The 25,719-nt window shown below is 40.0% G+C and overlaps 1 protein-coding gene across 4 annotated transcripts in view; it reads left to right on the top strand.

Annotated features, from left to right (window-relative positions):
* DHX29 (DExH-box helicase 29) overlaps nt 1-25,719 on the top strand; it is a 56,882-nt gene that overhangs the window by 3,869 nt on the left and 27,294 nt on the right. For 2 of the 4 annotated variants that reach the window (XM_084833235.1, XM_084833236.1), the window contains 15 exons: nt 173-286; nt 1,703-1,832; nt 3,183-3,322; nt 4,673-4,795; nt 7,187-7,313; nt 9,375-9,533; nt 12,339-12,504; nt 13,892-14,015; nt 15,471-16,073; nt 17,218-17,361; nt 17,477-17,653; nt 19,294-19,434; nt 20,779-20,923; nt 21,830-21,950; nt 24,397-24,481. In XM_084833235.1, the coding sequence (XP_084689361.1) occupies nt 173-286; nt 1,703-1,832; nt 3,183-3,322; nt 4,673-4,795; nt 7,187-7,313; nt 9,375-9,533; nt 12,339-12,504; nt 13,892-14,015; nt 15,471-16,073; nt 17,218-17,361; nt 17,477-17,653; nt 19,294-19,434; nt 20,779-20,923; nt 21,830-21,950; nt 24,397-24,481 (2,499 nt within the window). Of the gene's footprint in view, nt 1-172; nt 287-891; nt 1,002-1,702; nt 1,833-3,182; nt 3,323-4,672; nt 4,796-7,186; nt 7,314-9,374; nt 9,534-12,338; nt 12,505-13,891; nt 14,016-15,470; nt 16,074-17,217; nt 17,362-17,476; nt 17,654-19,293; nt 19,435-20,778; nt 20,924-21,829; nt 21,951-24,396; nt 24,482-25,719 lie in introns of those variants that run through there. The other 2 variants (XM_084833237.1, XM_084833238.1) reach the window with 2 other exon arrangements.

Here is a 25,719-nt window from a genome sequence, read left to right as displayed (position 1 = left end):
CACAGTTACATATTTCTTGCATCAATCTTTTTACACAGAAATATGGCATAGATTATTTGTGTCCCCACGTATATTGTTTCCGTGGGTTTGCACCTTTGTTTAGCTGTTAATATACTGTAGCTAACAATTTGCAAGAGCTTGCTCAGGTTAAATATAATTTTTGCCTTTATAGGTAGTGATTAACAGTAACTTGGAAAAAAGGATCATTGGCATAATCAATGAGCATAAGAAACAAAGTGGTGAAAAGGGAATGATTTCTAGAAGACTTACTGCTAAAAAATTACAGGTAAAGTGTAAGAATCCTCACTTCAGTTATATAAAACATATCCCCAGAATTTGAAACCTATCACCAACCCTTGAGGTATGGATCGTGCATGTGATAGGAATGGCTAAGCATATGGTAGTCCAACACTGGAAAGAGAAGATGGAGGTTTCCACACAGTGGATTAATGATTTGCATACCCTGTTCCTGTTTGACTTGCTGTGTATCAACGTGAGCATAGGGAAGACAAATATGAAAACATTTAGTCAGCATTTCTTGAGACTTGTGCCCAATAGCCATCAGCTTAGTGTACATGCTTTCATTTTATGTTTCTGAAAGACCACAGCCCACTTTCTTCTCCCTCCCTCCCTTCAAGTGTTTTCCCTTTTTTGTAAATGTTACATTATTTTTATGTGGGTATTTTCCCCTTATTTCTGATTCACTGAAAAATTGCAACAAAAACACTGTTAAACAATATGAAAAAATGCTCCAGTAGTAATTGATGGGAGGGGAATCACTGAAAGGGTCCTCATAAGCAAAGCTAGTTTGATTTTTATAGTTCAATATGTCTTTTAAAAGATAAACTTGGTCTCTTTGAAATTGGAAGAATTTTTTTTCTTTGACTTCAGTTCAGTTGAATATTCCACTGTACATCAATCAGCACATTAAAATATGAGCTCAGTTTGAAAGGCATAATCAAGAATATATTTGAGATTGAATTCTGTTTAATACGCATCTTGTAAGTATTTGGGTGTAGGCAAGTATTTGGGTGTAAGTGGTCCATAGTTAAGGGGGTTGGGAGTGAGTCATAGGATCATGTGCACCCTGATTTATTAAGAGCAAATCCCCCCAACATCCCTTACTTTACCAGCCTTAACATGGTTAATACTATGTATGATTCTACTCCTAATTAATTTTTGCAACTAGAGTTTCAAGCAAGTTAGCAGACCCTGGTTAAGAGGCAACACAGACTTTACTGTGGTTACTGCAAGTGCTGGCTTTACCCTTAATCATGGTTAAGTCTAGTGTGGGGAATTTGTGCTTGAGTGGAGGGACTGGAGTGGAAGTGTCATCCCACTATTTACCCCTTAATTCACCCCTGATCCCTTAATGATGCTTAAGGGATGAGTCCCTGTGTAACATCTTAATGCTGGGTTCTCTAGCTCTTTAAAACTTTAGCTTAGAAATGTGTTTACAAACTTCAGGATTGATCCAAAGCTACTCTGATGCATGTACAAGTACTCAAGCTCCCAGTGAAAATATATTTCCTTATTCACTAGAACATAGGAAACAGTTCTGAACTTCTAGTGGGATGTAACACAGACCTATTATAACATGGTAACACCTGGGAATTGCTCTCAAAATTTCCATGTGTACAAAGAGCAAAAGATTTAGGTACATTTGCTGTACATGATTTGTTAATATACTGTTTTTTTATAGGATGTATACATGGCTTTGCAAGGATTTTCTTTTAAGACTGAAGATATTGAAGAAGCTATGAAAAATACTATTTTGTATGGCGGTGATCTACACTCTGCACTTGATTGGCTGTGCTTAAACCTGTCAGATGGTAAATGCAAAGGCAAACCATGGCTTGAAACTTAGCAATATTGGGTGTAATCTAACGGTGTCCATCTGCAAGTGGAGTGGACATCATTGGCAGAACATATTCTCCTCCCTCAGTCTCAAACAAACCCTTCAAAGTTTACTCAGTAGGATTGGAGGGTCCTCTGGAGAAGATTTGGGGCATAGGAGACGGGGGGGGGGGAGTCCCATTGTGCAAGCGGACATCTGCTCGCACAATGTTCAACGTTCCTCATTGTCTTTAACTGAACTTTCCTTTTTCCAGGCTTCACTTATCTTAATTTAAAAGTTATAGAAGTCTGCATTCATGCTAGTATTTTACCACTAGCTCACTAGAAGTACCACTGGAAGTAACCCAGTCACTGCACAGAGGTATATTAGGTGTATTATGCAGTATTAAACTCCCCTTAGTTAAGAAAAAAACAGTCTTGTAGATGTTTTGCATCTTAAAAGGGAAAGCAGCAGACTGTTCCAGGATTCAGGCATCCCAAACATTAATAGTTGAGTAAATATATAGTTCTTCCTCTCCTCTCAGCTGGATTCAAAGTGCTGGTATTAACATCCACAGCCCTAAACGGCTTGGGGCCAGGTTATCTGAAAGATTGCCTCCTCCTATATGTTCCTGCCTGGACCCTAAGATCATCTTCACAGGCCCTTCTCCAGGAGCCCCTGCCAAAAGAGGTAAGGCAGGTGGCTACCAGGAAAAAGGCATTTTCTGCTGTGACACCCTGGTTGTGGAACAAACTCCCTAGAGAGGTTCACCTGGCGTATCTGTTGTACTCTTTCTGGTGCCAGGTGAAGAGCTTTTTATTTTCCCAAGCATTTTTAGCATTCCAGTTTTTTAGTACTGCTGTCTTAAATCTGCTATTGAGTTTTAAATATCTGTACCGCTGCTAGGTTTTACTCTGGTTGTATATTTATTCTGTAGTTTTAATCTATTATATTTTATATTGTATTTTCTGTTGTATTTTTGTAATTTACATTTTGTGAACTGCCCAGAGAGCTTCAGTTATTGGGCGGTATGAAAATAAATAAATAATATGGGGTAGCTATAGGAATGTTCTTAGTGTGAGACGAAGCACAAAGCAAAGGAAAATGGGAATAGTAAAGGCATATTGGAAGTGTGCATACTTGCTATGGAAGCAAAATAGTGAAATTATGATAGAAGTAGAACTGATGATAGAACGAATAGGACGGTTTAAAATTTCTTCCTGTGTCAGAGCCAATAGCTGCCAGTTCATGAACAAGAGAGCCACCATGATTGTACATATATGTAAAGAACATGTTTACATAAACATTACATTCTAATTTCAACTTCTGTTTTTGCTTTTTAAAGATGCATTGCCTGAAGGGTTCAGTCAGCAGTTTGGTGAAGAACAGCAGAAAACTAGAGCAAGATTTTATTCTCCTTTGCCACGGTGTGAAACTCCCCAAGTGTCAAACAATAAAAAGAAGGAAGATGACAGTGAAAAAAAGGTACTTTATTGGACATGGAGAAACTGTGTAAAGGAGCTTTTGAAGTTTTTAAAAAATAACTTTTCAGATGGCAAGGAAACTAATTACAAATCTGAATTGCTTTGTCTTGATTGTTGGAGATGAGGCAAAGCATAAATTTAGTACAACTATAGTTTCTCACCTTTTATTGGGGTATTTGATTTGTCAATTAAGAAAAGAGTTTATTCAAAGCAAGAAAAGAGTTTATTCAAAGCGGACCATGAGGCCAGATGATAATGCCTATGTTTTTGTATTAATGAAAATGTGGGAATAATTTTCTTACAGGAATGAAATAGATGTTCTCTTAGAACTAATAATATTTTTAGTTTTAAAAAACACTTGTTTTACAAGTCAGAATTTTCGTAGACCATGTTCATGTAAGCAGTTCGATGTAACAAAAATTTAGGCTTTCAGTTCTAAACACACAGTGGGACTTAAACATGCACAGGATTGCACTGTCCAGCTCTGATGTATAGTCTGCTCTCACTGAATGACATAGTAGGAGCAGGAACGTTGGCTCTAGGGATGGATGGACTCACCCAAGTCCACCTCATGCACCACTTGCTGGACCCCTGCTGCCTGCCTGCCCCTGCTCACTGTGCGCAGTAAGCCACCAGGCAGTCTGCGGGTGCCCAGTGAGCAGCGCATGGCCATCCGATCCCTTAGCGAACTGCCATTTTGTGTAAAAACAGTGGCTCATTCTTTTACATAAAGGGCCTTTTATGCAAATGGCGGCTGTAACGCGGCCATTTACTCAAGATTACATTTTACGCAAAATGGCTGCTAGTCAGACCATTGGGGATCTCTGTGCTTGTCTGATTCGGCACGCACCAAGTTGGGCAAGTGGGGCAGTCCACGGACTGGAGTCCAGGAGGCTGAGCAGGGGCGAGTCCAGCAGACTCCACCCTCCTCTTGGACACCTGCAACATCCCTAATTGACTCCTCTTTAAAGGAAACATACCTCTACTCCAAGACAACCTGATCATATACACATGTAGGGCTTGATTTACCTCCTTATAGAGAACCTGTCATCAGGAAGGGCTAATTTTAGAAAGCAGAGTAGAGAATCCTGTGATATCATCCTATGACTTCCCCAAATATAATAAATGTGTACAAAATGTGTTTGAAAACCTTGGGAAGTGTACTCCCTAAACTCAAAGTGTGTGCGTGAGAACATACACAGGTTAAGCACACCGGCAGAAGTACCCCTACTGAGGTAAATTTGCATTTGTTTAATATATATATATATATAAAATAATTGATCCACTGTTCTCATTTTTAAGACTCATTTAAAACATTTACAAACACTTAATATTCTTACAATATCCAAAGGTAAACACAGGAAAACAGGAAGATATCAGCATGAAGGAATGGATCTTGCAGTATGTGGAGCAACAGAGCGATGAGGAGAAAACTGAGTCTGAGAAAAATTTAGATGAAGAAAAATTTGACCCGGTAAATTCATGAACTATTTTATGTAGATCTATGTCCGTTTGAGATGTTGATTGTTCCTTACTTTTAACCAGCACCATCTAAAATTAAGCACTTGCTCTGCTGATTTCAATAAGATTTCAGCATGCTTTCCTCTGCGTAGTATCCATTAAAAAGCGAGTCAGTTGCCCCATATATCAAGCAGCTTGTTATATAATCCAGGCCTAAGAAACGGAACATTGTTTTCATAGGACACGGCCCTATTTTGTGGGTGCTGCAGAGCAACTTTCCTTAGTTGATGTACTACAAAATGTGTGCCACTGTGTTTTGTTCTTTGTAACATAGAGTGTAATCCTGTGCACATTTAGACAGAAAAATTTCCTACAACTTCTAGCGTTCCCAAGCCAGTATAGCTGACTTGGAATGCTGGGAATTGGAAGACTTTGTCTAAATGTGCATAGGATTGCACCTTTAATGTTTTTATAGTAATTAGAACTCAACCTTTGCTTAGAGGAATTTCTAAAGTGCAGCAGACTCTAATTTAGAACTACAGATGATAAACACCTGCCAGATATAAGGTTTCTTCCAAATCTCGCTTCCTTAACCCATGAAGGAGCCCCTTCACGCAACTCTCATAAAAAGTGTGTGTGTGTGTGTAATCTGCACTTCTCTGCCTGTATTCTGGAGTCCACATAGACAGGGCTATGTGTAGATCATGCTAAAAAGCATAAGGGTCTGTATACATTATGCAAATTTGGCAATAAATTATGCAAAATGAGCTCCGAGGTAGAGCACATGCAGCAGGTTGCTGGCATCTCCAGGTAGGGCTGAGAAAGAATCCTTTCTGAAAGCCTGGAGAGCCACTGCCAGTCAGTGTAGACCAGGCTTCCCCAACAAGGTACCTTCCAGATATTTTGGACTGCAACTCCAATCCAGCCCAGCCAGCATGACCAATGGTCAGGGATAGTGGGAGTTATAGTCAAAAACATCTGGAGGGCACCACATTGGGGAAGACTGATGTAGACAATACTGAGCCAAGTGGACCAATGGTGTGACCCAGTATAAGGCAGTTTCCTATGTTCCCTAAATTTACATGGTTCTGCATGGTTTTTTTATCTTGCATAATTCTGGTTTTGCTAGTTATAGGATGGATGATGACGCGGCAGCTCTGCCCCCAAACACTGAAAACCTTATCTATCTGACTTACCAACTAGTGTTGCCCACAGGCTTTCAAACCTGTCTCTCTAGCCAGAAGAGTTAGAAACCTGCTTTAAACAAAACAAAACATAAGGGGAAAAAATGCTGAGATTCTCATAAAGCTCAGCTCAACACCTAATATGACATTCTGCACATGTGGAAATGCAGCACATGCAAAGCCCCAAGTCAATAGCGGAGGCTGAGTATCCCTCACAACACTTGCAAGTGTCCAGTGCAGTTCCTAGATGCTACTTTCCAAAGATAGGTGAGACAAAGCAGAAAACAGAACTCCAAGAGGAAAGCCAGTTCTTTGCTTTGTTCGCTGCTGCCACATGAATAGATCTGCTGGAAATCATGGTAAATGGAGAAAGCTCCCAGAGGCTGCATGGCCACCTCTTTGCTATTCCACCCACTTGGATTGTTCTAGTGAAGAGGATCCAAAGGACTTGGGTTGTATCCAGTGTTGGTCCTACTTAGAGTAGACCCATTGAATTGTACTTAAATTATACTAACATAGGATACAATCCCCGTGATTCTACATTTCAAGAGTAATGTGGGAAATTGGTCTCACTGCAGGAGCAAAAATATCAACATTCATTGGAGGCTGCTGGGCAGGAATGTTACCCTTGAGGTTGAAAGGGACCAAGGAGATGCTCTCACCTTTCACCTTTTCCAAGGGAAACTTGCCTTTTTGTTTCGAAAGAGTGAAAGAGTTGTATGTGGCTGTCAGTTTTTGCTGCCTCAGTGTTTCTGGTTCTGAATTACCAACACATTGGACATGCATAGTGCTGTATTTTGAAAGCCATACGCCCCCCACTAGTGAGATTTACATGCAGAGTTTTTTCCTCTACCTATGGGGGAATAAAATCAACTTTTTTGCATTATTTATGAGAGATCTTACTGCAAAGTTTGTGCCCTGTTTGACAGTACTTTTAGTCACATGGGAGTTGCTGTGGTTCCTTCAGATGTTGGGGCCAAAGAAGACTGGAGAACTTCATCTCTTTATTCCTTCAGATGTTGCCAAGTGGCACAGGAAATCTGGACATATGTGCAGTGCTGGCATGGGAGGGAGGCCTCAAGTTAGAGTTTGTACTAAGGCCTTAAGTTATGAGTTTATTCATGTCTTTAAAAAAAACGCTGATGACAATTTATTTTGCTAGACCCTATATATAATATAATTTACACTTGCATAATAACTCATTACCTCATCTGGAACAGAATGAAAGATATTTACACTTGACTGGGAAACTTGTGGAAGCGAAAGAACAAGCAAGTTCTTCTAAGCAGGACAAAAACAAGCAAGGACAGAAGGTGGCACAAGAAAAAATAAGACGTATTCAGCAAGGTAGGAGCACTCAAAATTCAGTTTTCTTTAGTAATTTGAAAAAATAAAAATGCACTTCTGGTTTATAAGAATCATGAGAGCGTATCTTATCTAGGATGTTGCTGAGTTGTCATCTTCACTTTTTCTTTTGTAATGCTGAAGACATAGTAAATGGTTAAAAATACATTTATGGTATTTAATACATACAAAGCACCTTAGCATAGTTAACTTATTAATTTTCAGTATGGGACCTGTTGAGTCTGCTGGGGTAAGACAGTTGCCCGCATTGTATAGAGGAAAATGTCTAATGGAGCTTCTTTATATAGAGTACTTGCCAAGTCAGAATCCAACATCTGAACTGCATCCTATGTTGCTCAAAAGCATTTAGGGAAGTGACCAGAAAATGAATGACAAGATCTCTGTCTCATTTGTACCTGACATTTCCAACGTTACTAACACACATGCCAGTGATGATTATCTTGACTGCTTTTGTACTCACACTTTCATTATACAATTGAGATGATAGTCAGAAGTGGCTTTCAGAGAGAAGCCTGCAAAAGCCAAATAGCCAAAAAAATCAGTTCACAAATCCAGGATTTTAGTGTAGCTCACTTTGGAGATCACTATGTCTATCCGCAAAGAAAAGGTAGGAGTTCATGTTCTTTCTAACTTAGATTATAGAACAGAATAGTAGGGTTGGAAGGGGCCTATAAGACCATCGAGTCCAATCCCTTACTAATCTAACTTTTTTTTTTTCTGAGTTTGTAAACGTTTCAAAAATTACTCTGAGAATGCATGCAGATAAAGTTCACCATTATTATATCTATGTCCATTACAGGAGTCAGGGCTGTGGCTGAGAGTGTAGGTTACGGCCAGCCCTGCAAAGTGGCCAATATTAACCAGGGCCTTCATGCTTGTAATGGTCCTTGGCTCAAGAGCCATTACAGGGGTGAAGGGAGCCATGGAAAGAATTGAAGATTTCAGCTGTTGGTGGAAACACATTGTCTAGACAGCAGGTCTACATATTGAGAAACAACAGAAATAGATCTGGTATACACATTTCTCAAAGAACAGGTCTACCTGTCCTTTGAGAATGTTGTATAGGATTTGTATAGGTATAGGATAGGTAGTTACTACTCAGTCACCAGATCTACCAGAAATGGTGGACCTGTTCTTTGATGCTCTCAGGCTTTTTTTAAATATGCATCCACACTCAAAATCCACTGTTGGGAAATACTTTTATTAGGAGCAACCAAAATTCCACAAATTGTGCAAGCTTTCAAATTCTCCAGAACAGGAGTGGGCAGAAGATAGATCTGGATCTATTGGTAGATCTTTGGGCAATTTGCAGTCAGTTGGCAAAGATTTCTGACAACTAGTTGTTTAATAATAGCACCAACAAAATGAATTCCCCCTACCCCAAATTATACTGCTGAAATGAAGGAAGTTTGCAGTAACCAGGAGTGGATTTTTGTGTGGAAGGACTATGAACTCTATTTAGTTCTGGTACTCAGAACAAGTTCCTGGGCTCAGAATTCTTTAATTCTAAATGTATGACTTCTGTATCATCCTCCAGTTGGTGGGTCTCAGAGTTCTAGTGGAAACAAAGTAAATCCTGCAAGAAATACTTCCTGGAGGAAGGAACAAAGTCCAAAAATTCGGCCAGGTGTTATGGCCATGAAGTCTGCAGTTTAGATAGACCCTGTCTCAAAATCAAGATTTGCAGTCTGAATGGCTTAGTCAGTGGTAGGTATTGCAGGTATTTGATTATACCTAGCAATGCATTTTGGGTAGGAGAAGCAATGGCTGATCTCCGATGCTGAGAATACAAAGGCCAGCTGTAACTAATCTGTCTTTTGCCTTTGGCAAAACACACAAGTTCCTAAGACCACATAAAACAAGCGTAGAGAAAAAAAAGCCTACAACTCCCAGTATGCCCTAGCTAGCTGTTGCTGGCTAGGGCATACTGGGAGTTGTAGGCCTGTTTTTTACATCTAAACATGCATAGGACTGTGCCTTTAAGGACCCCCCCACCCCCGGTCCCAAATCTCTGAATGACCCAACTTATGTTCCTCTTGGTAGAAATGGCAGTACTAGAAGAACATCCTGTATTCAATCCTGCTATAAAAGTTACAAACCAACCAAGCGAAAAGAAAATGGCTCCTGTACCTCTTGAAACGGAAGGTACTTTGAATTTGAAAATGCTTGAAAAATCTCAAGCTCCTCCTGAAGAACAAAAAGGTATGGAAAAGTTTGTTTAAAACAGCAGAAAACTTTTATTGAGAATTCTCTAGAATCCTTACAAAGATTTACAATGAGAAGACCACTCAAAGTGGGATGATGTAGGTTTTTTAGTTAACAGTTTTTCTGACACGAGTTCATATAATCTGCAATTTCTGATGTTGTTTATTCCTGTATGTCCTGAGTGTGTGCGAATATTCTGAAGCACTTTTTTAGTGGTTCTCAGCACCAAAATAGAATGCTGCTTTGCCTTTTTAATTAATCTGAGACACCACACATTAAACGCACACTTCCTTTTAAGAACTAGGGGAAGCAAAGCAGGGTCTTTCTGCTTTATCAGACTTTCAGATCCATATGCCTTTCCCCTTCATCTTTTGAGAGATGGCTCGAAACTGACTCCTGAAAAACCACAATACATTGCTTGTACCTCTCTCGTTACCCTGTGGGCCACAAAAGTTCCTACCATTCTTTCCTATCTGATCTGGAAACATTGAGCCAACATTCACTAGTGAAACAAAAGCACAAGCAGATTCCACCGCTAAAGTTTTCCCTGTGAATTTGAAAACCTTCCAAACCAGTACTTAATGGAAAGCTTTGTCTGAAATTTTCAGCTCCAGTTATGTTGCAGAGGGCATACTGTTATCAAACTCACGTGTCTCTTGTTTGCTTCACATGCTCCTGAAAGATAAATAACACAGGCCAATTGCATCTCTCTTGGGAAGACATGTTGTGTATGCTTTCACATTTCCATCATCCCTTTGTGTGAATTCACACATTCAGGTTAAGCAACAGCCAGCACGTCATAGGTTCTTCACCTGTACTGCCATGGTTGGCTATAGTCCCACCTGATCAGACAAGCCCTAGCTTCATTGGGAACAGGAGAACTGCAAGCTCCTTTCTCACAAGGCTATACCTTGCTTTGCCTAGAATGTTAGGCCCTAAATATTCCCAATCTTCCAAACCCGTACTTAATGGAAAGCCTTGTCTGAAATGTTTAGCCCCAATTATGTTGTAGAGGGCATGCTGTTATCAAACTCAAGCTTCAATACTCCTGGCTCCACTACTAGTTAAAGCTGGGATCATGGGGCAGAGGCTGCAGCATGGATGATAGAAGAAGCAGAAGTGAAAATAAGGAGGAAAGGAAGTAATGTGGGGTAGGGCAAACAGTGTTGATAGGAAAACGTTATTTTTTACTCTACCCAAAACACTCCTACCTTGTGAAACTTTATACGCTTTTCGCTAATAACTGCAGTTAAGTCATTGCATGTGAGCTTACCCTGCACACAAATCCAAATGATTACAAGTATAATTTCCAGAACGGTCACAGTTTTGTGAGTTAATTCAACTCCTTTCTTAAATGTTTGTTTTGAGGCCAGGTTGGGGGCATAACACAGAGGAATTGTTGAAGTTTGTAAGATTCTGACTGAGTGGTGCATAGTTCCCACTCTCTGGATATTATGCAGGGAGGTATCATTAATCTCCCATAACTGTTTAGTTTTTTAAAAAACTAAGCCTTTCCTGTAGTTCCACTGGTACTCTTCTCACTGGTTGTAATGGACAGGTGTAATGTGCCTTTCAACCAATATCAGGCAAGCGTGTGATCTGGACTTGGTCAGTTCCTATTCAGTCAAATGATAAGGTAAGAACGAATGTCTGTATTTCTGCAGAGTTGGATGCTGCTGGAGACAGTTTTAGGCCTGGGTCTTCCAGAATCTTACTTTAGTGAACACAGTACAGCTCAGCAGCAACAGCAGGCAAGAAAACACTCTCATTGTACCATCAAATTTGTGCGGTATTCATAAAATCTTGAATGTAGAACAGGATATAGAAAGCTGCCTCAGCCTTGAAGATCTGACAAGCCCAGCTGCAAGAGCCAGTGTGGATCTCTTAACTGACTGTAGCAACACAAAAATCTTGGCAATGTAGTAATAGAGGTTGCAAGATGTGAATACAGATAACAGTTTAGAGCCAATATTAGAACAAGTCTAAATGCTATTAATAAAACCTAAGGATTTTGGAATACAGATGTTAACATTCAGGATCTAATATTACAAACAGTCTTAAACTATTGAAAAATATATATTGTGGTTTCCCTGGCACTGGATTAGGCAAATCCCCAGGAGAATAAAGACAGTGGGGCTGTTCACACAACAGCATGCTAATCCACACTCAGTCGTTGAGTGCAGGATGTTTGTAGAACAGTGGGTTAATATATTGTCTGAACTCAGGACATTTCCCACAGGGTGGCTTGTTAACCATGCAGTGTGGTTTGTTAACCACGCGAAACAATTCAACAACAAACCATGGGTTCTCAAGGTGGCTCGTTTGAGAAAAATAAGTGACACTGCATGGTTAACAAACCACTCTGCAGAAAATGTTCTAGGTTCAGACAACACGCTGACCCATGGTTCAACAACAACCCTCACTCAGCCACTGAGTGTGGATTAGCATGTTGTGCGAACCCAGTTGCTATTTGAGCCGCAATCCCAGCAATCTTGCTGTTCATGAAAGTCGCACTACTCTTTCAGGGCAGATATGTGCCCCGTGGCAGTCAAACAGGTGCCTGAACTTGCAGGGGTTATAGGAACAGGAGCCTTCATTGAATCCCCAGCCAATCTTGCTTTTTGCTGAGATAGCCCCAAAGGATGATATATATGCCAGGAAGGCATGCAGTTGCTTCAACCCAAGCTGCAATGGCTGCCTTCATTCTGAATGCTTTGTCGTAATCAATCGTCTTTCCACATCTAGGAATGGTTTATGTGTACTTGTGCTCTAAAATGACAAAATGCCTTTGTTTTCTGTTAGTGAGAAAAAGAGAACCTCAAGACGTCAGGAATTTTGATTATACTGCTCGAAGCTGGACTGGGAAATCTCCAAAACAGTTTTTGATTGATTGGTGCAGAAAACATTATCCCAAATGCCCAAACCCTTCTTTTGAAAAAGTTCCAGCAGGGAGGTATTGGAAGTGTAGGTATGTAGAGAAGTTAACTTTTCTGTTTTTGCTTGATAGTTTCAATTCCTTGTACATTTTTATAAGAATTATGAATGGATGCACTAATTTATTGACATACTATACTTATTTTAGATATACATAGTGGATGGTATGTACTATACTAGTGTACTGTAGTGGATGGATTGAATGTGCAATTCTGGTCTCATTCATCCATACAATAAGCCTTTGAATTAGGTGGTTGTGTTTTTTTCCAGTTGGGGAAATTGAGGTAAAGACAAAAGTGCTTGCGCAAGGCTATAGTGAACCAACCCATAGTGGAACTAGGTCCTTACATATGGCCCTCTGCTAAAGGTGAACCTGAGCAGTTTGATGTCTTGCATTCCATGGCAAATATATGTCAGTGCCATAGTTGGACAGTTACTTCTGTACTTAATGGCTGTGGGGTTGCATTTGTTTAAAATGCATAATGCAGTTGAAAAATGATCCGCTCCAGTTTGCATCAAAATGGTTCATTTCATTTATTATATTTCTATTCCGCCCCATAGCTGAAGTTCTGGTTGGAACTAGGTGTTAGGAAAGAAGACAGGAATAACTCTGTTATATTGAGAAAGGCATTTGGTCCTGGCTATAAGAACTTGTCCTTAAAAACTGCATATCATGCTTGTCTGTTTTCATTTCAGAGAAGTGAACTGTGATCTGACATATGTTTGTGGCTCCCAATTGCACAGCTCATGCTGTTAGGCCACCTAGCTGAAGTTTTTTTCTCCAAGTCAGCAGCTAACATAGTATTGAAATGCTAAAGATGTGACCAACGAATCAGTACTGAAAAATTAACATCCTCTTATCCTAACTTCTGCAACAACACCAGCACAATAGCTGCTTTATAAGTTCTATTTTCTCTGTGGGGTCTCACAGAACTCTGTGTCTTTTAGCAAATGGGAAAAAAATACAAAATGATAATCTTATCATAACTTCTTATCTTAACTAGAGCATAATGCAGCTATTCTGTTATTTTGGATGCACTCCTAAATATACTTACTAGGCAGTGTTGTCCTGTTGGACACAGTGGAATTTACTTCTGAATAAATGTGCATAGGAATACACTGTAAGTGTAATTTCACATCAAGGCTTAGTAAAACCCTCAGTTCTAAAAAAAAAATAAAAAAATAGGGGTATATTGAAAAACCACAGAACAGGGACGTGGGAATACATGGAGTATAAGGTGGCATGGAATAGAGGAAACTGATTTATATTCTTAATACCTCTTGTCAGTTATGATCCCAAAAGTGTAGAAGGGTAAAATTTGAGAGTTTGCAGTTGAAAGCCACATTTTATTAGGAAGTAGAAATGACTATTTAATGGCTAAAATATTTTTGTTATATGTGTTGATTTAACTGTTTTAAAGGGTTAGAGTTACCAAATCAGCTGATGATACAATGGCTGTGTGTCCAACAACCCTTACAGAGGACAGCATGCAGGCTCAACATCTGGCAGCTACATTAGCACTCTATCATTTAACAAAAGGACAGGTGAGATTTTAAATATGGTTGAACTCTGGAAACTCTTCCTAGTGTAAACATTTTAAAAGCGTACATTTGTTGAAGAGGAGTTGGTACATACATGTACTTTCACTACTTAATGACTGGGCCATCAGATGGTGACTCTTATGGATCTGATTGGTTTTCATATTGCCTTTGGAGAGTTTCTTGCTGATATCAACTGGCTGGATTGTTGATATCATTGTCAATCTTTGAACCAGGGCTATTGCTCCTATGGGCTAGAGCCTGTTGTTGCATTGTGAGCAAGTCATCTCTTAAGAGTAACAACTAAAGTGCAGCTGGAGAAAAACTTGGGGCAAGTGCAGCTGAACATGGCATAAGGCCCATGTTAGAGCCTAATCCATAGCATTGAACTGTTCTTCCTTCTCTGCTACCAGTACATCTGCACAGTGTCATCCAGAAAACCCTGAACAATACAAGGTCTTCTTCATTTGCAATCCCATGACTACTAAACATTTGATAGTCTGCTATGCCATATTTATTCATTACGCTGTGGACAAATCACTCATATCTAATCTTACTACTAAAGTAAAGTCTGTCTGTGTTGGAGGTGTCCAGGCCTCCTTGTTGTGGTTGCGTGGATGATTTCCAAGTGGACAAGACCCTTAGAACAGTGCAATCCACCAAGTGTGGTCTAGTCCCTCTTCCTTACCAAGCTAGTTTCACCTTGCCAGAAGAGAGTGGCTGACACCATCCGGGTTATATTTAATTCCTCCATAAGGCAAAAGAAGCCATAGTGAGATTTTTTTAAAGCCAACCTCAGATCCTGAATGCTTTGAAAATGATTGGCCAGGCTCAGGTCTGCCATACTTGGGCACCTGTCAACCTTAAATTAGTGACATCCCTCTGTACTTTGATCACTCCTGTTCCTTCATTACGTATTTTGTATCTTTGGAGTAGCTCCACATTAGTCAGAGGAACAGACAGAGTGAGGGTTAGAGCCTTGCCTATAATTGTTGAAGATCCAAATAACTATGCAGTTAGTTCCCTGTGCTCAAGAGGCCTTCCTGCTTCATGGCAAATAACTTCTGTATTGGAGGAGGGAATTTCAAAACCAGTTTTGGGGTATGATATTGTAGATTGCTGTTCAACACCAACAAAAGGGGAAGAATTCTTCTGTACTTGTACAGATTTATGATATAGCATGGAGGGCCTGCTGTTGGGTGGGAGAAATCAAATTTGGGAGGGGGGGACGCACATAAGCCTTCTAGGCTTGACTAAAATAGCATGGCTATTGAAAAAAGCTTCTATAGCCCTTATAGTAGTAGTTAATTGGGCCTGCCTACCCAAGAGCAAGCACCATTGAACACACTGGCATTTACTTCTGCGTAAATATTCACATGATCGCTCTGTAAATATCATATTACAAGATTCAAAGCCTATTTCCCCAATTTTAAAGCTTTGTTTTTTGTCTCTCTTCTGAAGTCAGTCCATCAGTTACTTCCTCCTACATACAGAGTTGTTTGGTTAGAATGGAGTGATACTGAAAAGAAAAAGGAAGAAGAAAACAAGATGGAAACCAACAAGCCTCGTGACCAATTCATCGCTAAACTGTTAAATAAACTGAAACAGCAACAGGCCCAGCAGCAGTTGGAAAGCAGGCCGAAAATAGCAGAAGATGCAGAGGATTCTTGGGAAAACTTAGTTTCTGAAGAGGACTTCAGTGGCCTCTCTTTTGAGAGCCCAGTTACAGACGACTTGGGACCTGTGAGGGTGCTCTTTAAGAAAATGCAGAGTACTCCTAGGTACCAGAGGCTTTTAAAGGAGAGAGAACAGTTACCCGTGTTTAAATACCGACATTCCCTTATAGAAACTCTTAAAAAGCACCGAGTTGTGGTTGTGGCTGGTGAGACAGGCAGTGGCAAAAGCACCCAAGTTCCACATTTTTTGCTAGAGGACTTGCTGCATAATGAGCGAAATCTGAGTAAATGCAATATTGTTTGCACCCAGCCTCGAAGGATCTCGGCAGTGAGTTTGGCAACTCGAGTATGTGAAGAACTGGGCTGTGAAAGTGGACCTGGCGGAAGAGTAAGATGTTTCGGGTTTCATGTGTTCTGATGTGTATCAAGACTACTTTTCAGAGAATGTAATGAGAGCGCTAAAGCCTTTCCAAATGATCAGCTTATACTGGAATCAGTTTACTCTTGTTACTCACAGGGATTTTAAATGGGGCTATTTAGTCCAGCTGAAAAATAGTACTGACTACCAATTCAGTAGTAATTTTGATTTCATATGGAGATCGTTGATACTTCACCATAGAAGTGTTAATGCAGCAACCCTAGTATCCAGCAAGTTGAAGAATCACACAGAGAATTATTTTGAATTTAGTGATGTGTAGTCAGAAGTTCAAAGTACAGAGTGGGGTCTCGTATACCTTTAAGAGGTGATGAGAACAGAGAATTTTGCCAAGTATGGCTTAGCATTTTAAGCACTAGGGTAAAAAGAGCCCTTTGCAGGTGGACCTGACACACTGAAACATTACATAGGTAATACATATGTTTCTGTTTAAAGATGAATACCTTCCAAAACCAGTATCACCGTAGCCTGTATAAAATAAGGGTATGTAACTATTCCTTTTGGGGGTGGGTAGGTACACGTTATGATTTCCATGGAGAGAATGACTGGAGAGGTATTCTAACATAATGTTTGCCACCAGTTTGGTTCTTCTAAGACATGCGTACTATTTGCACATGACTTAGAGATATATTTTTTTAATATGGTAAGCGGTATATATAACTATTAAATAAATAGATAAATAAATACATGCTTGTTGTAGGGTCTATTTGTGCTGTTCATATTCTAAAGTTCCTTACAAAACAGATTAGTTCTGAATAGAGAAACTGCTGCATATTCATTAAGAAAGCTGTGCCTGGAGAGACTACCTAGGAATCTGACAAACTGGATCAAAAATTGTACTTTAAATACCTAGCGTAGATGGTTTTATAGTAATGTTAAGTAGACTGTGGAAACCAACTAGTGTTTCATTGTCTTCAAACTCGTAGAATATATTGAACAGCAATTTTGAACTGAACCCATACAAACTTTGTATGGCTTTTGTATTGAGCTATGCAAATAGTAAGGCTGTCCACTCTAAATACAGTTCAAAGACCAGTCAGTAATAAATTTAGTGCAGATACTTTGCATACTAATCAAATTTTTCTTTTAAATTAAGAATTCCTTGTGTGGCTATCAAATCCGTATGGAATCTCGAACAGGCGAGGCCACTAGACTGCTTTACTGTACAACAGGAGTTCTTCTTCGGAAGCTGCAAGAAGATCTCCTTCTTTCTAACGTGTCTCACGTTATAGTAGATGAGGTTAGTAACTCTTCCATGGTTACCCAAGGGAGGATGGAGCTGTGCAAAGCAACATGTTTTATAGTCTTTTTTTCTGCCTCACTTGTTAACTCATTCTCCATGCCATTTCTTCAAGGTTCATGAAAGAAGTGTTCAGTCAGATTTCTTGCTAATTATCCTGAGGGAGATCTTGCACAAGCGGTCAGATCTGCATCTTATTTTGATGAGTGCCACTGTAGACAGTGAGAAATTCTCCAGATATTTCACTCACTGTCCCATCCTAAGAATTTCAGGAAGGAGTTATCCTGTAGAGGTAAATATGTAACTGCATTAATATAATTATGACTTTGTTGATTCTTATAAACTCGCGTTCTTTATTCCTTTAAACGGATTTCATAGAATAATAACTTGTTTCAGCCAAAATGTAAATAATCTCTGAACTTGTGTTGTTTAGAGGGGAGAAAGAGTCCAATGTGAGATGCCACATAACCTTTTCTGATTTTGTATGGTTTCATATCCATAAAAATTTCAGTGCAAATGCTCCTCACAGAGGGACATGATGTGGAGGCCGTTTGAAACTTCTTTCATATGGCAAATGCTTTGTGCAGCCCTAGACAATGTAGAGCAGCTCAGTGTTCATATTGCCCTTTGCTAGATAGAAAGTTTCTACCGGATGTCCTGAAGGTGGCTTTCCACAAGATGGGGCACTCACTACTAAGTCATCTTCCATGTGGAACAGCATGGGCTGTTTCTAGCAACTTCCACATGACAATTGTAATATTTTTTTTATTTATTCTGACATTTTATACTCTGTTTGACTAACCAAAAACAAGCTCTCAGCATGGTGCATAATAGAACATGATGAGCTTCCGCCGGGCTTTAAAAACGTTGGCTGTTCAGGTAGGCATTTGGGGTGGGTTAGAGTTTTCTAGAGCAGTGTTGTTTTGTTCAGTTGATTACGTAAATGTGTTATTAGTACTGTACGCCGCCTAGAGTGGCCAGGTAGCCAGCCAGATGGGCAGCTTATAAATCTCATAAATAAATAAATAAAAACATGATGCCATAAAGTAAAATAAAATTGAATACAAACTTACTTTAAAAAGCTAATAGCCATATGCAAAACAGTGAAAAGCAATGGTACTTAATACTCCAGCAGAGAACTAGAGGCTTCCTGAATAGGAAGGTTTGAATGATCTTTGAAAAAACTTGTGGAGTCAGCCTGATGGGTTTCAGTGTGGGCAGAGGGAGTAACAAAGTCACATTGCCACATCCATTAGCTGCCACCATTCAGGGCTCCCAAGATAATGGGAGACACAGATCTTCAAACATGAGGGGGCACTCCTTAAAAGCCTCTACGTAATTGTTACGTTGTATGTGCTGTGAACATCCATATGGAGTGCAGTAATTGCAAAAAAGGGGTAGATAAACAAATCTGAAGATAATCTGTGTTCAGTTTATTTAGAGTTGTAAAGATCAATGTTGGTACAACAAAGCGGGCCTGGAAACAAATTGGCAACAGAACAGCTCTTGATGTTCTTAGACTAGGCGTGTTCGTGCAAGGCAACCTTACTTCTGTCAGACCGGGTAACATGAGGGTGGTAGCTGAACAGCCTACTCCTTGAAAACGTCTTTAGCTGTTACATTGTAGGCAGCAGCATGGAACATGGCTAGTCCTTAGTATGACAGGTAAAAGGATCTTCTGCAGCCCTGCAATTTAAAGAGAAAGGTGGGTGGGGTTCTTTATCATCACAGGTGGCTAGTGCTGATTAAGCACTGATGGGGTTGGATGTGGTCATCAGCACAACAGAGAAAAGGACCCCTTGTATCAAGGTGAAAATTACCTTATAGATACCTATCTGAGCAAAAAAGTTGGTCTTTTCTTTTTCTAATACTTGGAAACATGCTCAGGTTTGTTTTAAGATAATATTCAGAGTTCATTTTATGCATCTCTAGGTTTTCCATGTTGAAGATGTGATAGAGGAAACTGGTTTTGTTCTGGAGAAAGATTCTGAATATTGTCAGAAATTTTTGGAAGAGGAGGAGGAAATAACAATAAATGTTACTAACAAAGGAGGAGGAATTTCAAAATACCAGGTGAGATGCTACATCAACAGGTGATCCAGTTAATGAAGTGAAAACATCTACCCTTTGGAAAGTTGTTTCCTTTCAGGAACAGTATTTGTAGTATTTTATTGAAAGCCTTAGGACGAACAGCTTTGATTCCCAACCTTTAAGAATCTAGTAAGTGGCTGACCTAAGCCTCATTGTGTGGAAGCTCAGTGTATACCAGCCTTCCTCAACCTGGTGCCCTCCAGATGTATTGGACTACAACTCCCAGCATTGATCAGCCAGCATTACTGGCTGGAGAGTTCTGGGAGTTGCAGTCCAGGACAACTAGAGGGCACTTGGTTGGGGAAGGCTGGTGTATATGAAGGCCATGCGGTTGTTACATTTGTATCCCATACTCCTTTGGAAGGATTTTAGGGCAGCATACATGGGTTTCCCCTTTTTTATACTTACAATGATTCCATGAGGTAGGCTGGGTTGGGAGATAGAGACTATCCCAAGGTCAGCAAGGTTGCTTCACAGCTGAGCAGGGATTTGAATCCAGAGGCAGTATTCAATTTCACACTACCACTAACATACATTACATTGTGTTAGTGTAAACGCCCTTTAGTGCAACGCCAATAGTACTTGCTAGCATGACATGTTTCCCCAGAAAACCTGTTGCGCCAGCAAGTGCTATTGATGTTGTGCTAGAGGGTGTTTACACTAGCACAAGATAATGTACCTTAGCGGTACGTTAATGTACATTAGCGGTAGTGTCACAATGGGTACTGCGCCAGGTCTCCACAGTCCAAGTGCAAAGTTCTATCCACTGTTCTACACTAGCTTTCTTAACAGACCTTTTATAAAGAATGACTATCATGGATTGATACTTGTTTCAGTGGCATTATCACTGTGGACTGATAAGTTGGTCCTTTGCATAGTACATAAGTAAAGTCCTACTTAGTAAAGCTCTGCTCACAGAAAGTATCTCTATCAGATTTTGGGGGATCCCCTCAGCCCTGCACACTCCAGCCTACCCCCTTCAGCAGGGTCTCCCAACCATCCATAGCATTTTGGGGGGGCTGGAGGGGCTGTCATGGGGAGGAAGGAGTGGGGAAGTCTACTTCCTCCAATCCAGCTGCACACAACTAAATCTGGATCCAACCAATATTGCTTTTGTAATCAAAAGATAAAGTTTAGAAAATAAACATTACTTAAATTTTCTTATGGGTGATATCAATTTTATTTATGGGTAATATCAATGAATCCTTTACACACGACACTTTATTTTTTAAATTGAAATGATGTGAACAGTAAATGGCATAGATTCCCATTTTATTATCCCATGTCAGAGCTTATATTCCCAGTGCTTTCTTTCCTCATTTTTAGGAATACGTCCCAGTTCAGGCTACATCCAGTCTTGATTTAGGCCCTTATTACCAAAAATACAGCAGTCGAACACAGCAAGCCATCTTCTATATGAATCCCTGTAAGATCAACTTTGATCTCATCTTGGAGTTACTTGCGTTTTTAGGTAGGTTTTTTAGAATATTGTATTTTAAACAACTTTGGTCTGTGACTTTCTAATTGCTTTTTTTTAAAAAAAGAACAACTAAGGCTGCAATCCCAAACACGCTTATCTAGGGAATAAGCTCCAATCGAACACAGTATGGGGCTGGTCGCATGTAACAACATCCCACAGGTTAAATAAACCATGGGCTGTCGGGAACAAGCGGGAGAGAGTGGGTGCACTGCCTGCAGCGTGCCTGCCACTTCCACTTTTACTCCACAACCCTCGATTGGCTCCTTCATAGGTTGTGGGGCATGACATACAAAGCCAGATGGCTAGGTTATTTAGGGGCTAAACTGTGGTTAATCCAACAACAAATCATAGGTTAACAGCTGGGTTGTTTAGCCCCTAAACAATACAGCAGTCTAGATTTCAACGTCACACTCCACAACTTATGAAAGAGCCGATTGTGGGTCGTAGAGTAAAAGCAGAAATTGCGGGAGGCACTGTCCTTGCTCCCATAGATTGTCATTACATGCAAACCAGGTCAATGAATGACTTCGGAGTAAATATACATAGGGTTATGTTGCATGTGCTATTTAGTAGCTTGTTTGCTTTCTACCATTGAATGGTATGTGAGGAGAGGATCCAACTGTGCCCAGGTGCTAGTGCTAATGATGTTGCTAATGATGTTGTAGCATAAACTAACACTTGCACAACGTAACTACCGCTTCCTATGGCAATGGGAAAAAGTGGCGATTTGCCGTTGCCCTAGTAAGCACTAGTTACCTTGCGCAATGAAATCAAATGAAATTAGCACTGGGGCACAGCTGGATCCTACCCTGAGTTTCTAACTGGGTTTTTCCCTTTTTTTAAAAAAAAGTGACACTTTTTACTTTTGTTAATTACTTGCATTTTATTCCCTTACAGACAGAACTCCCCAGTTCAAAAATGTAGAAGGAGCTGTCTTAATTTTTCTACCAGGCCTTGCTCATATCCAACAATTGTATGACCTCATTTCAACTGACAGAAGGTTTGATCTAAGACAGAGGTAAATCAACAATTATTGAAAAACTATGAAAAACCAATTATAGATTCATGTGGGACATGTGTACTGTGTGTGTATGATTTTAATAGATAGGATTATGAGGAGTTAAAAACAATGCTAACTGAAAATCTGAGCTGCAGTTGTTTAATGAACAAACTTAATTGCATCTTCATCATCTCTCTTTCTATATAAACATTAAAATTGTTGATTCTCCATCTTCCCTATAGTGACCATTCCCATATGTATGTGCAAACGGCCTTATGTAAAACTGAATTGTCTACTTGTAAAGTTTCAGGAGTGTGTACTTGTTAACCATTTTCACAGTTAATTTTCTCAGTTTACACAGACATAATGCCTACCTATATCTTTTTCCTGTATTATATGCCAGAAGAATGCTATATCCCTGGAAAATGACAAGTCCTGTAACATGTTATAGACCTATCTATAGGTCTATAGATATTGTTATGGCATAAGTTTCTGTGGACAAGAGTCCATTTCATCAGATCCAAGAAGTGTCACTGAGGAATACATTGCTCACTGACTGACATAATATTGTTAACAGTTCCTCCATAACATACACACAGTTGATTTTGGTACACTTGCAAACCAAGAAGACCAAATAATCACAGATTGAGGCCATAGCTCAGTGGTAGATCACATACCTTTCTTGCAGGTAAGAAAGTGATTATTGGAGTGCCAAGGTTCCTTGGCACTCCAATAATAATAAAAAAAAGACCTTGGATAGCAGGGCTCGGAAAGATGTATGCTTCAGATATTGGAGAGCCACTCTGTGAGTAGGGAATATGGGCTAAAGTGAGCCAGTGATCCATATAAGGCAGTTTTGTATGTTCAGATTGGGCAAGGGGGGGGGGTCAGGTGCTGTAAGGCATATGAATCTGAAAATATGGCATGCCACATGTGTACAGGAATTTCCTGAACTTTAAAAAGCCACCAATGGAGGCTTTTCAGTGCCAACTACAAACATATCTACAGTTGCAGAATGCAATCTTTATTTTCTAGTATAATATTAACATAATGTCCCTCAAGCCCTAGTGATAAAATGGGTTAGAGGTTCAAATAAAGTAAAAGAATGCGCAATGTTAACTTTTTATGTGTATGTATGTAACATAACTCCTTCATGGATTATGTTTCACTGCCTTGTTGTGGTGAAGGGGCTTGTGTAACTCAGTGAAGCCATAAGCTATGCCATGCAGGGCCACCCAAGACGGACAGGTCATGGTAGAGAGTCCTGACAAAATGTGGTCCACTGGAGAAGGAAATGGCAACCCACTCCAGTATTCTTGCCAAGAAAACCCTATGGAACGTATCACAAGGCTAAAAGATATGATGCCGGAAGATGAGCCCCTCAGGTCGGAAGGTGTCCAATATATTACTGGGGAAGAACAGAGGCAATTTCCAAGTAGCACGAGAAAGAATGAAGTGGCTGGGCCAAAGCCGAAAGGACACTCAGCTGTGGATGTGTCTGGTGGTGAAAAGAAAATCCGATGCTGTAAAGAACAATATTGTTTAGGAACCTGGAATGCAAGATCAATGAATCAAGGTAAGCTGGAGGTGGTCAGACATGAGATGGCAAGATTGAACATCGACATCTTGGGAATCAGCAAACTAAAATGGACAAGCATGGGCGAATTTAATTCAGGTGAACATCATATCTGCTACTGTGAGCAAGAATCCCTTAGAAGAAATGGAGTAGCACTCATAGTCAATAAAGGGGTGGGAAAAGCATCACTTCCTGGCATATAGAAGGGGAAGAAATGGAAGCAGTGACAGATTTTACTTCCTTGGGCTCCAAGATCACCGCAGACGGTGACTGTAGCCATGAAATTAAAAGATGCTTGCTCCTTGGGAGGAAAGCTATGGCAAACCTAGACAGCATAGTAAGAAACAGAGACATCACCTTGCCAACAAAGGTCCGTATAATCAAAGCTATGGTTTTCCCAGTAGTAACGTATGGCTGTGAGAGATGGACTTTAAGGAAGGCTGAGCGCCGAAGAATTGATGCTTTCGAACTGTGGTGCTGGAGAAGACTCTTACACGTCCCCTGGACTGTAAGGAGGTCAAATCAGTCCATCCTAAAGGAAATCAACCCTGACTGCTCATTGGAAGGACAGATACTGAAACTGAAGCTCAAATATTTTGGCCACCAAATGCGAAGAGAAAACTTCCTGGAAAAGACCCTGATGCTGGGAAAGACTGAAGGCAATAGGAGAAGGGGACGGCAGAGGATGAGATGGCTAGATAGCATCACTGATGCAATGAATATGAACTTGAGCACACCCTGGGAGAGAGCGGAGGACAGGGAGGCCTGGCGTGCTATGGTCCATGGGGTCACAAAGAGTCGGACACGACTTAACGACTGTACAACAAATGTAACATCAGGAATAAATACAAAATTTCATTTTCTACACTGTTTTTTTGTTTCTTTCAGACACCAGTTAATAGCACTGCATTCTGTTCTGTCCACTCAAGATCAAGCAGCTGCATTTACACTGCCTCCTCTTGGTGTTAGAAAGGTATGATTTTATAAGCATGTTCACATGAATGATGTCTCACCTTATGACCCAGTTTGCACAATAAAATAAGCCACCGTGGTTTATTTAAGCCACCGTAGCTTGCTTCAGTCAGTTGTGTGGGGGTAATTAGGGAAATGGCAGCCAGCACACACTGCCAATTAAAATAAGCCACTGTGGCTTGTTTGATTGTGCAAACTTGCCCTATATCTCAAGTTGCTATTTCCTCCTTCCTTTATTGCCATACGTGACGCTTCACAAATGAGATAAAATTGCTTCTCAGATCTCTTAAAACATAAGTTTGGTGCTGCTAAGTAGTACGTACTTCTCAAGTGTCCCTGATTTGATCCTATTTTTTAAAACTTCATGTTGCTACCTTGGAAAGCTGATTCTTGTCAGGTGCCCCTGAATCCATTTAAATTGTTGTGAAGTGTCAGCATATGTGTCCAATACCTGCTAGAGCGGCAGTGAGTGACCAGTGTCCAGATGTTTTTGGGTTCCAAGTCCTGTCCATGGCCAGTGGTCACAGATGACAGGAGTTGCAGTCCAACATCTGGAGAGCCACAGGTTGTCCACATGTGTTCTAGAGGCTATTGTGCTGAACACCACATTAATCATTCTATCTAAAATAATTGCATCTCCAGCATTTTTAGGCCACCTTTAAGGGTGGAATCCCCGCCAGGTGGTGTACAAGACAAAAATCACATGAAATAGATACAATAAAAATCCATTAAAACATATTCAGTAAAATCCATTAAAACAGATTGCCAATTAAAATAAATAAAAATAAAGCTTTCCAATAAAAACCAACACCTCCGTAAGTAAAGTGGTGGGGAAAGACTTGCAGGAAGGCCAATAACTTAACAGTAAAGTGGTGAGTTTTATATCTTTGGGAAACTACTGGGAGAACGGCTGCTCCTTTGGGGATCTTTCTAGGGATGCTGTGGTCTGATTTGGGGTAGGTTCTGAGATCAGTTTTAATTGTTAGCCATGTTGAATATTTAATATGATACAAAGGGGGATTGGTTGAAATCAAGGCAGTTTTAAATCACTGATTTAAATCACCAAGAAAAAGGATAATTTCCATTTCCCCACAGTTCTTTATTTACAAAGAAAAGCAGGCTTTTATAAGTTCATAAAAGGGTTATCAATTCAGTTTCGTTTGCATTAAGTTCAGATCTCATTCTAAACCAGGTTATCTTTAAGAAATAAACTTAGTATAACTGAAACTTATTAAAATT

Source organism: Heloderma suspectum, chromosome 2 (assembly GCF_057233095.1).
Source record: "Heloderma suspectum isolate Gila_16-S chromosome 2, 16-S_ref, whole genome shotgun sequence".
In the NCBI taxonomy this organism is placed as follows: domain Eukaryota; kingdom Metazoa; phylum Chordata; class Lepidosauria; order Squamata; family Helodermatidae; genus Heloderma; species Heloderma suspectum.
The sequence above is the reverse complement of the archived record's forward strand: the minus strand, read 5'-3'. Positions and strand labels throughout refer to the sequence as shown.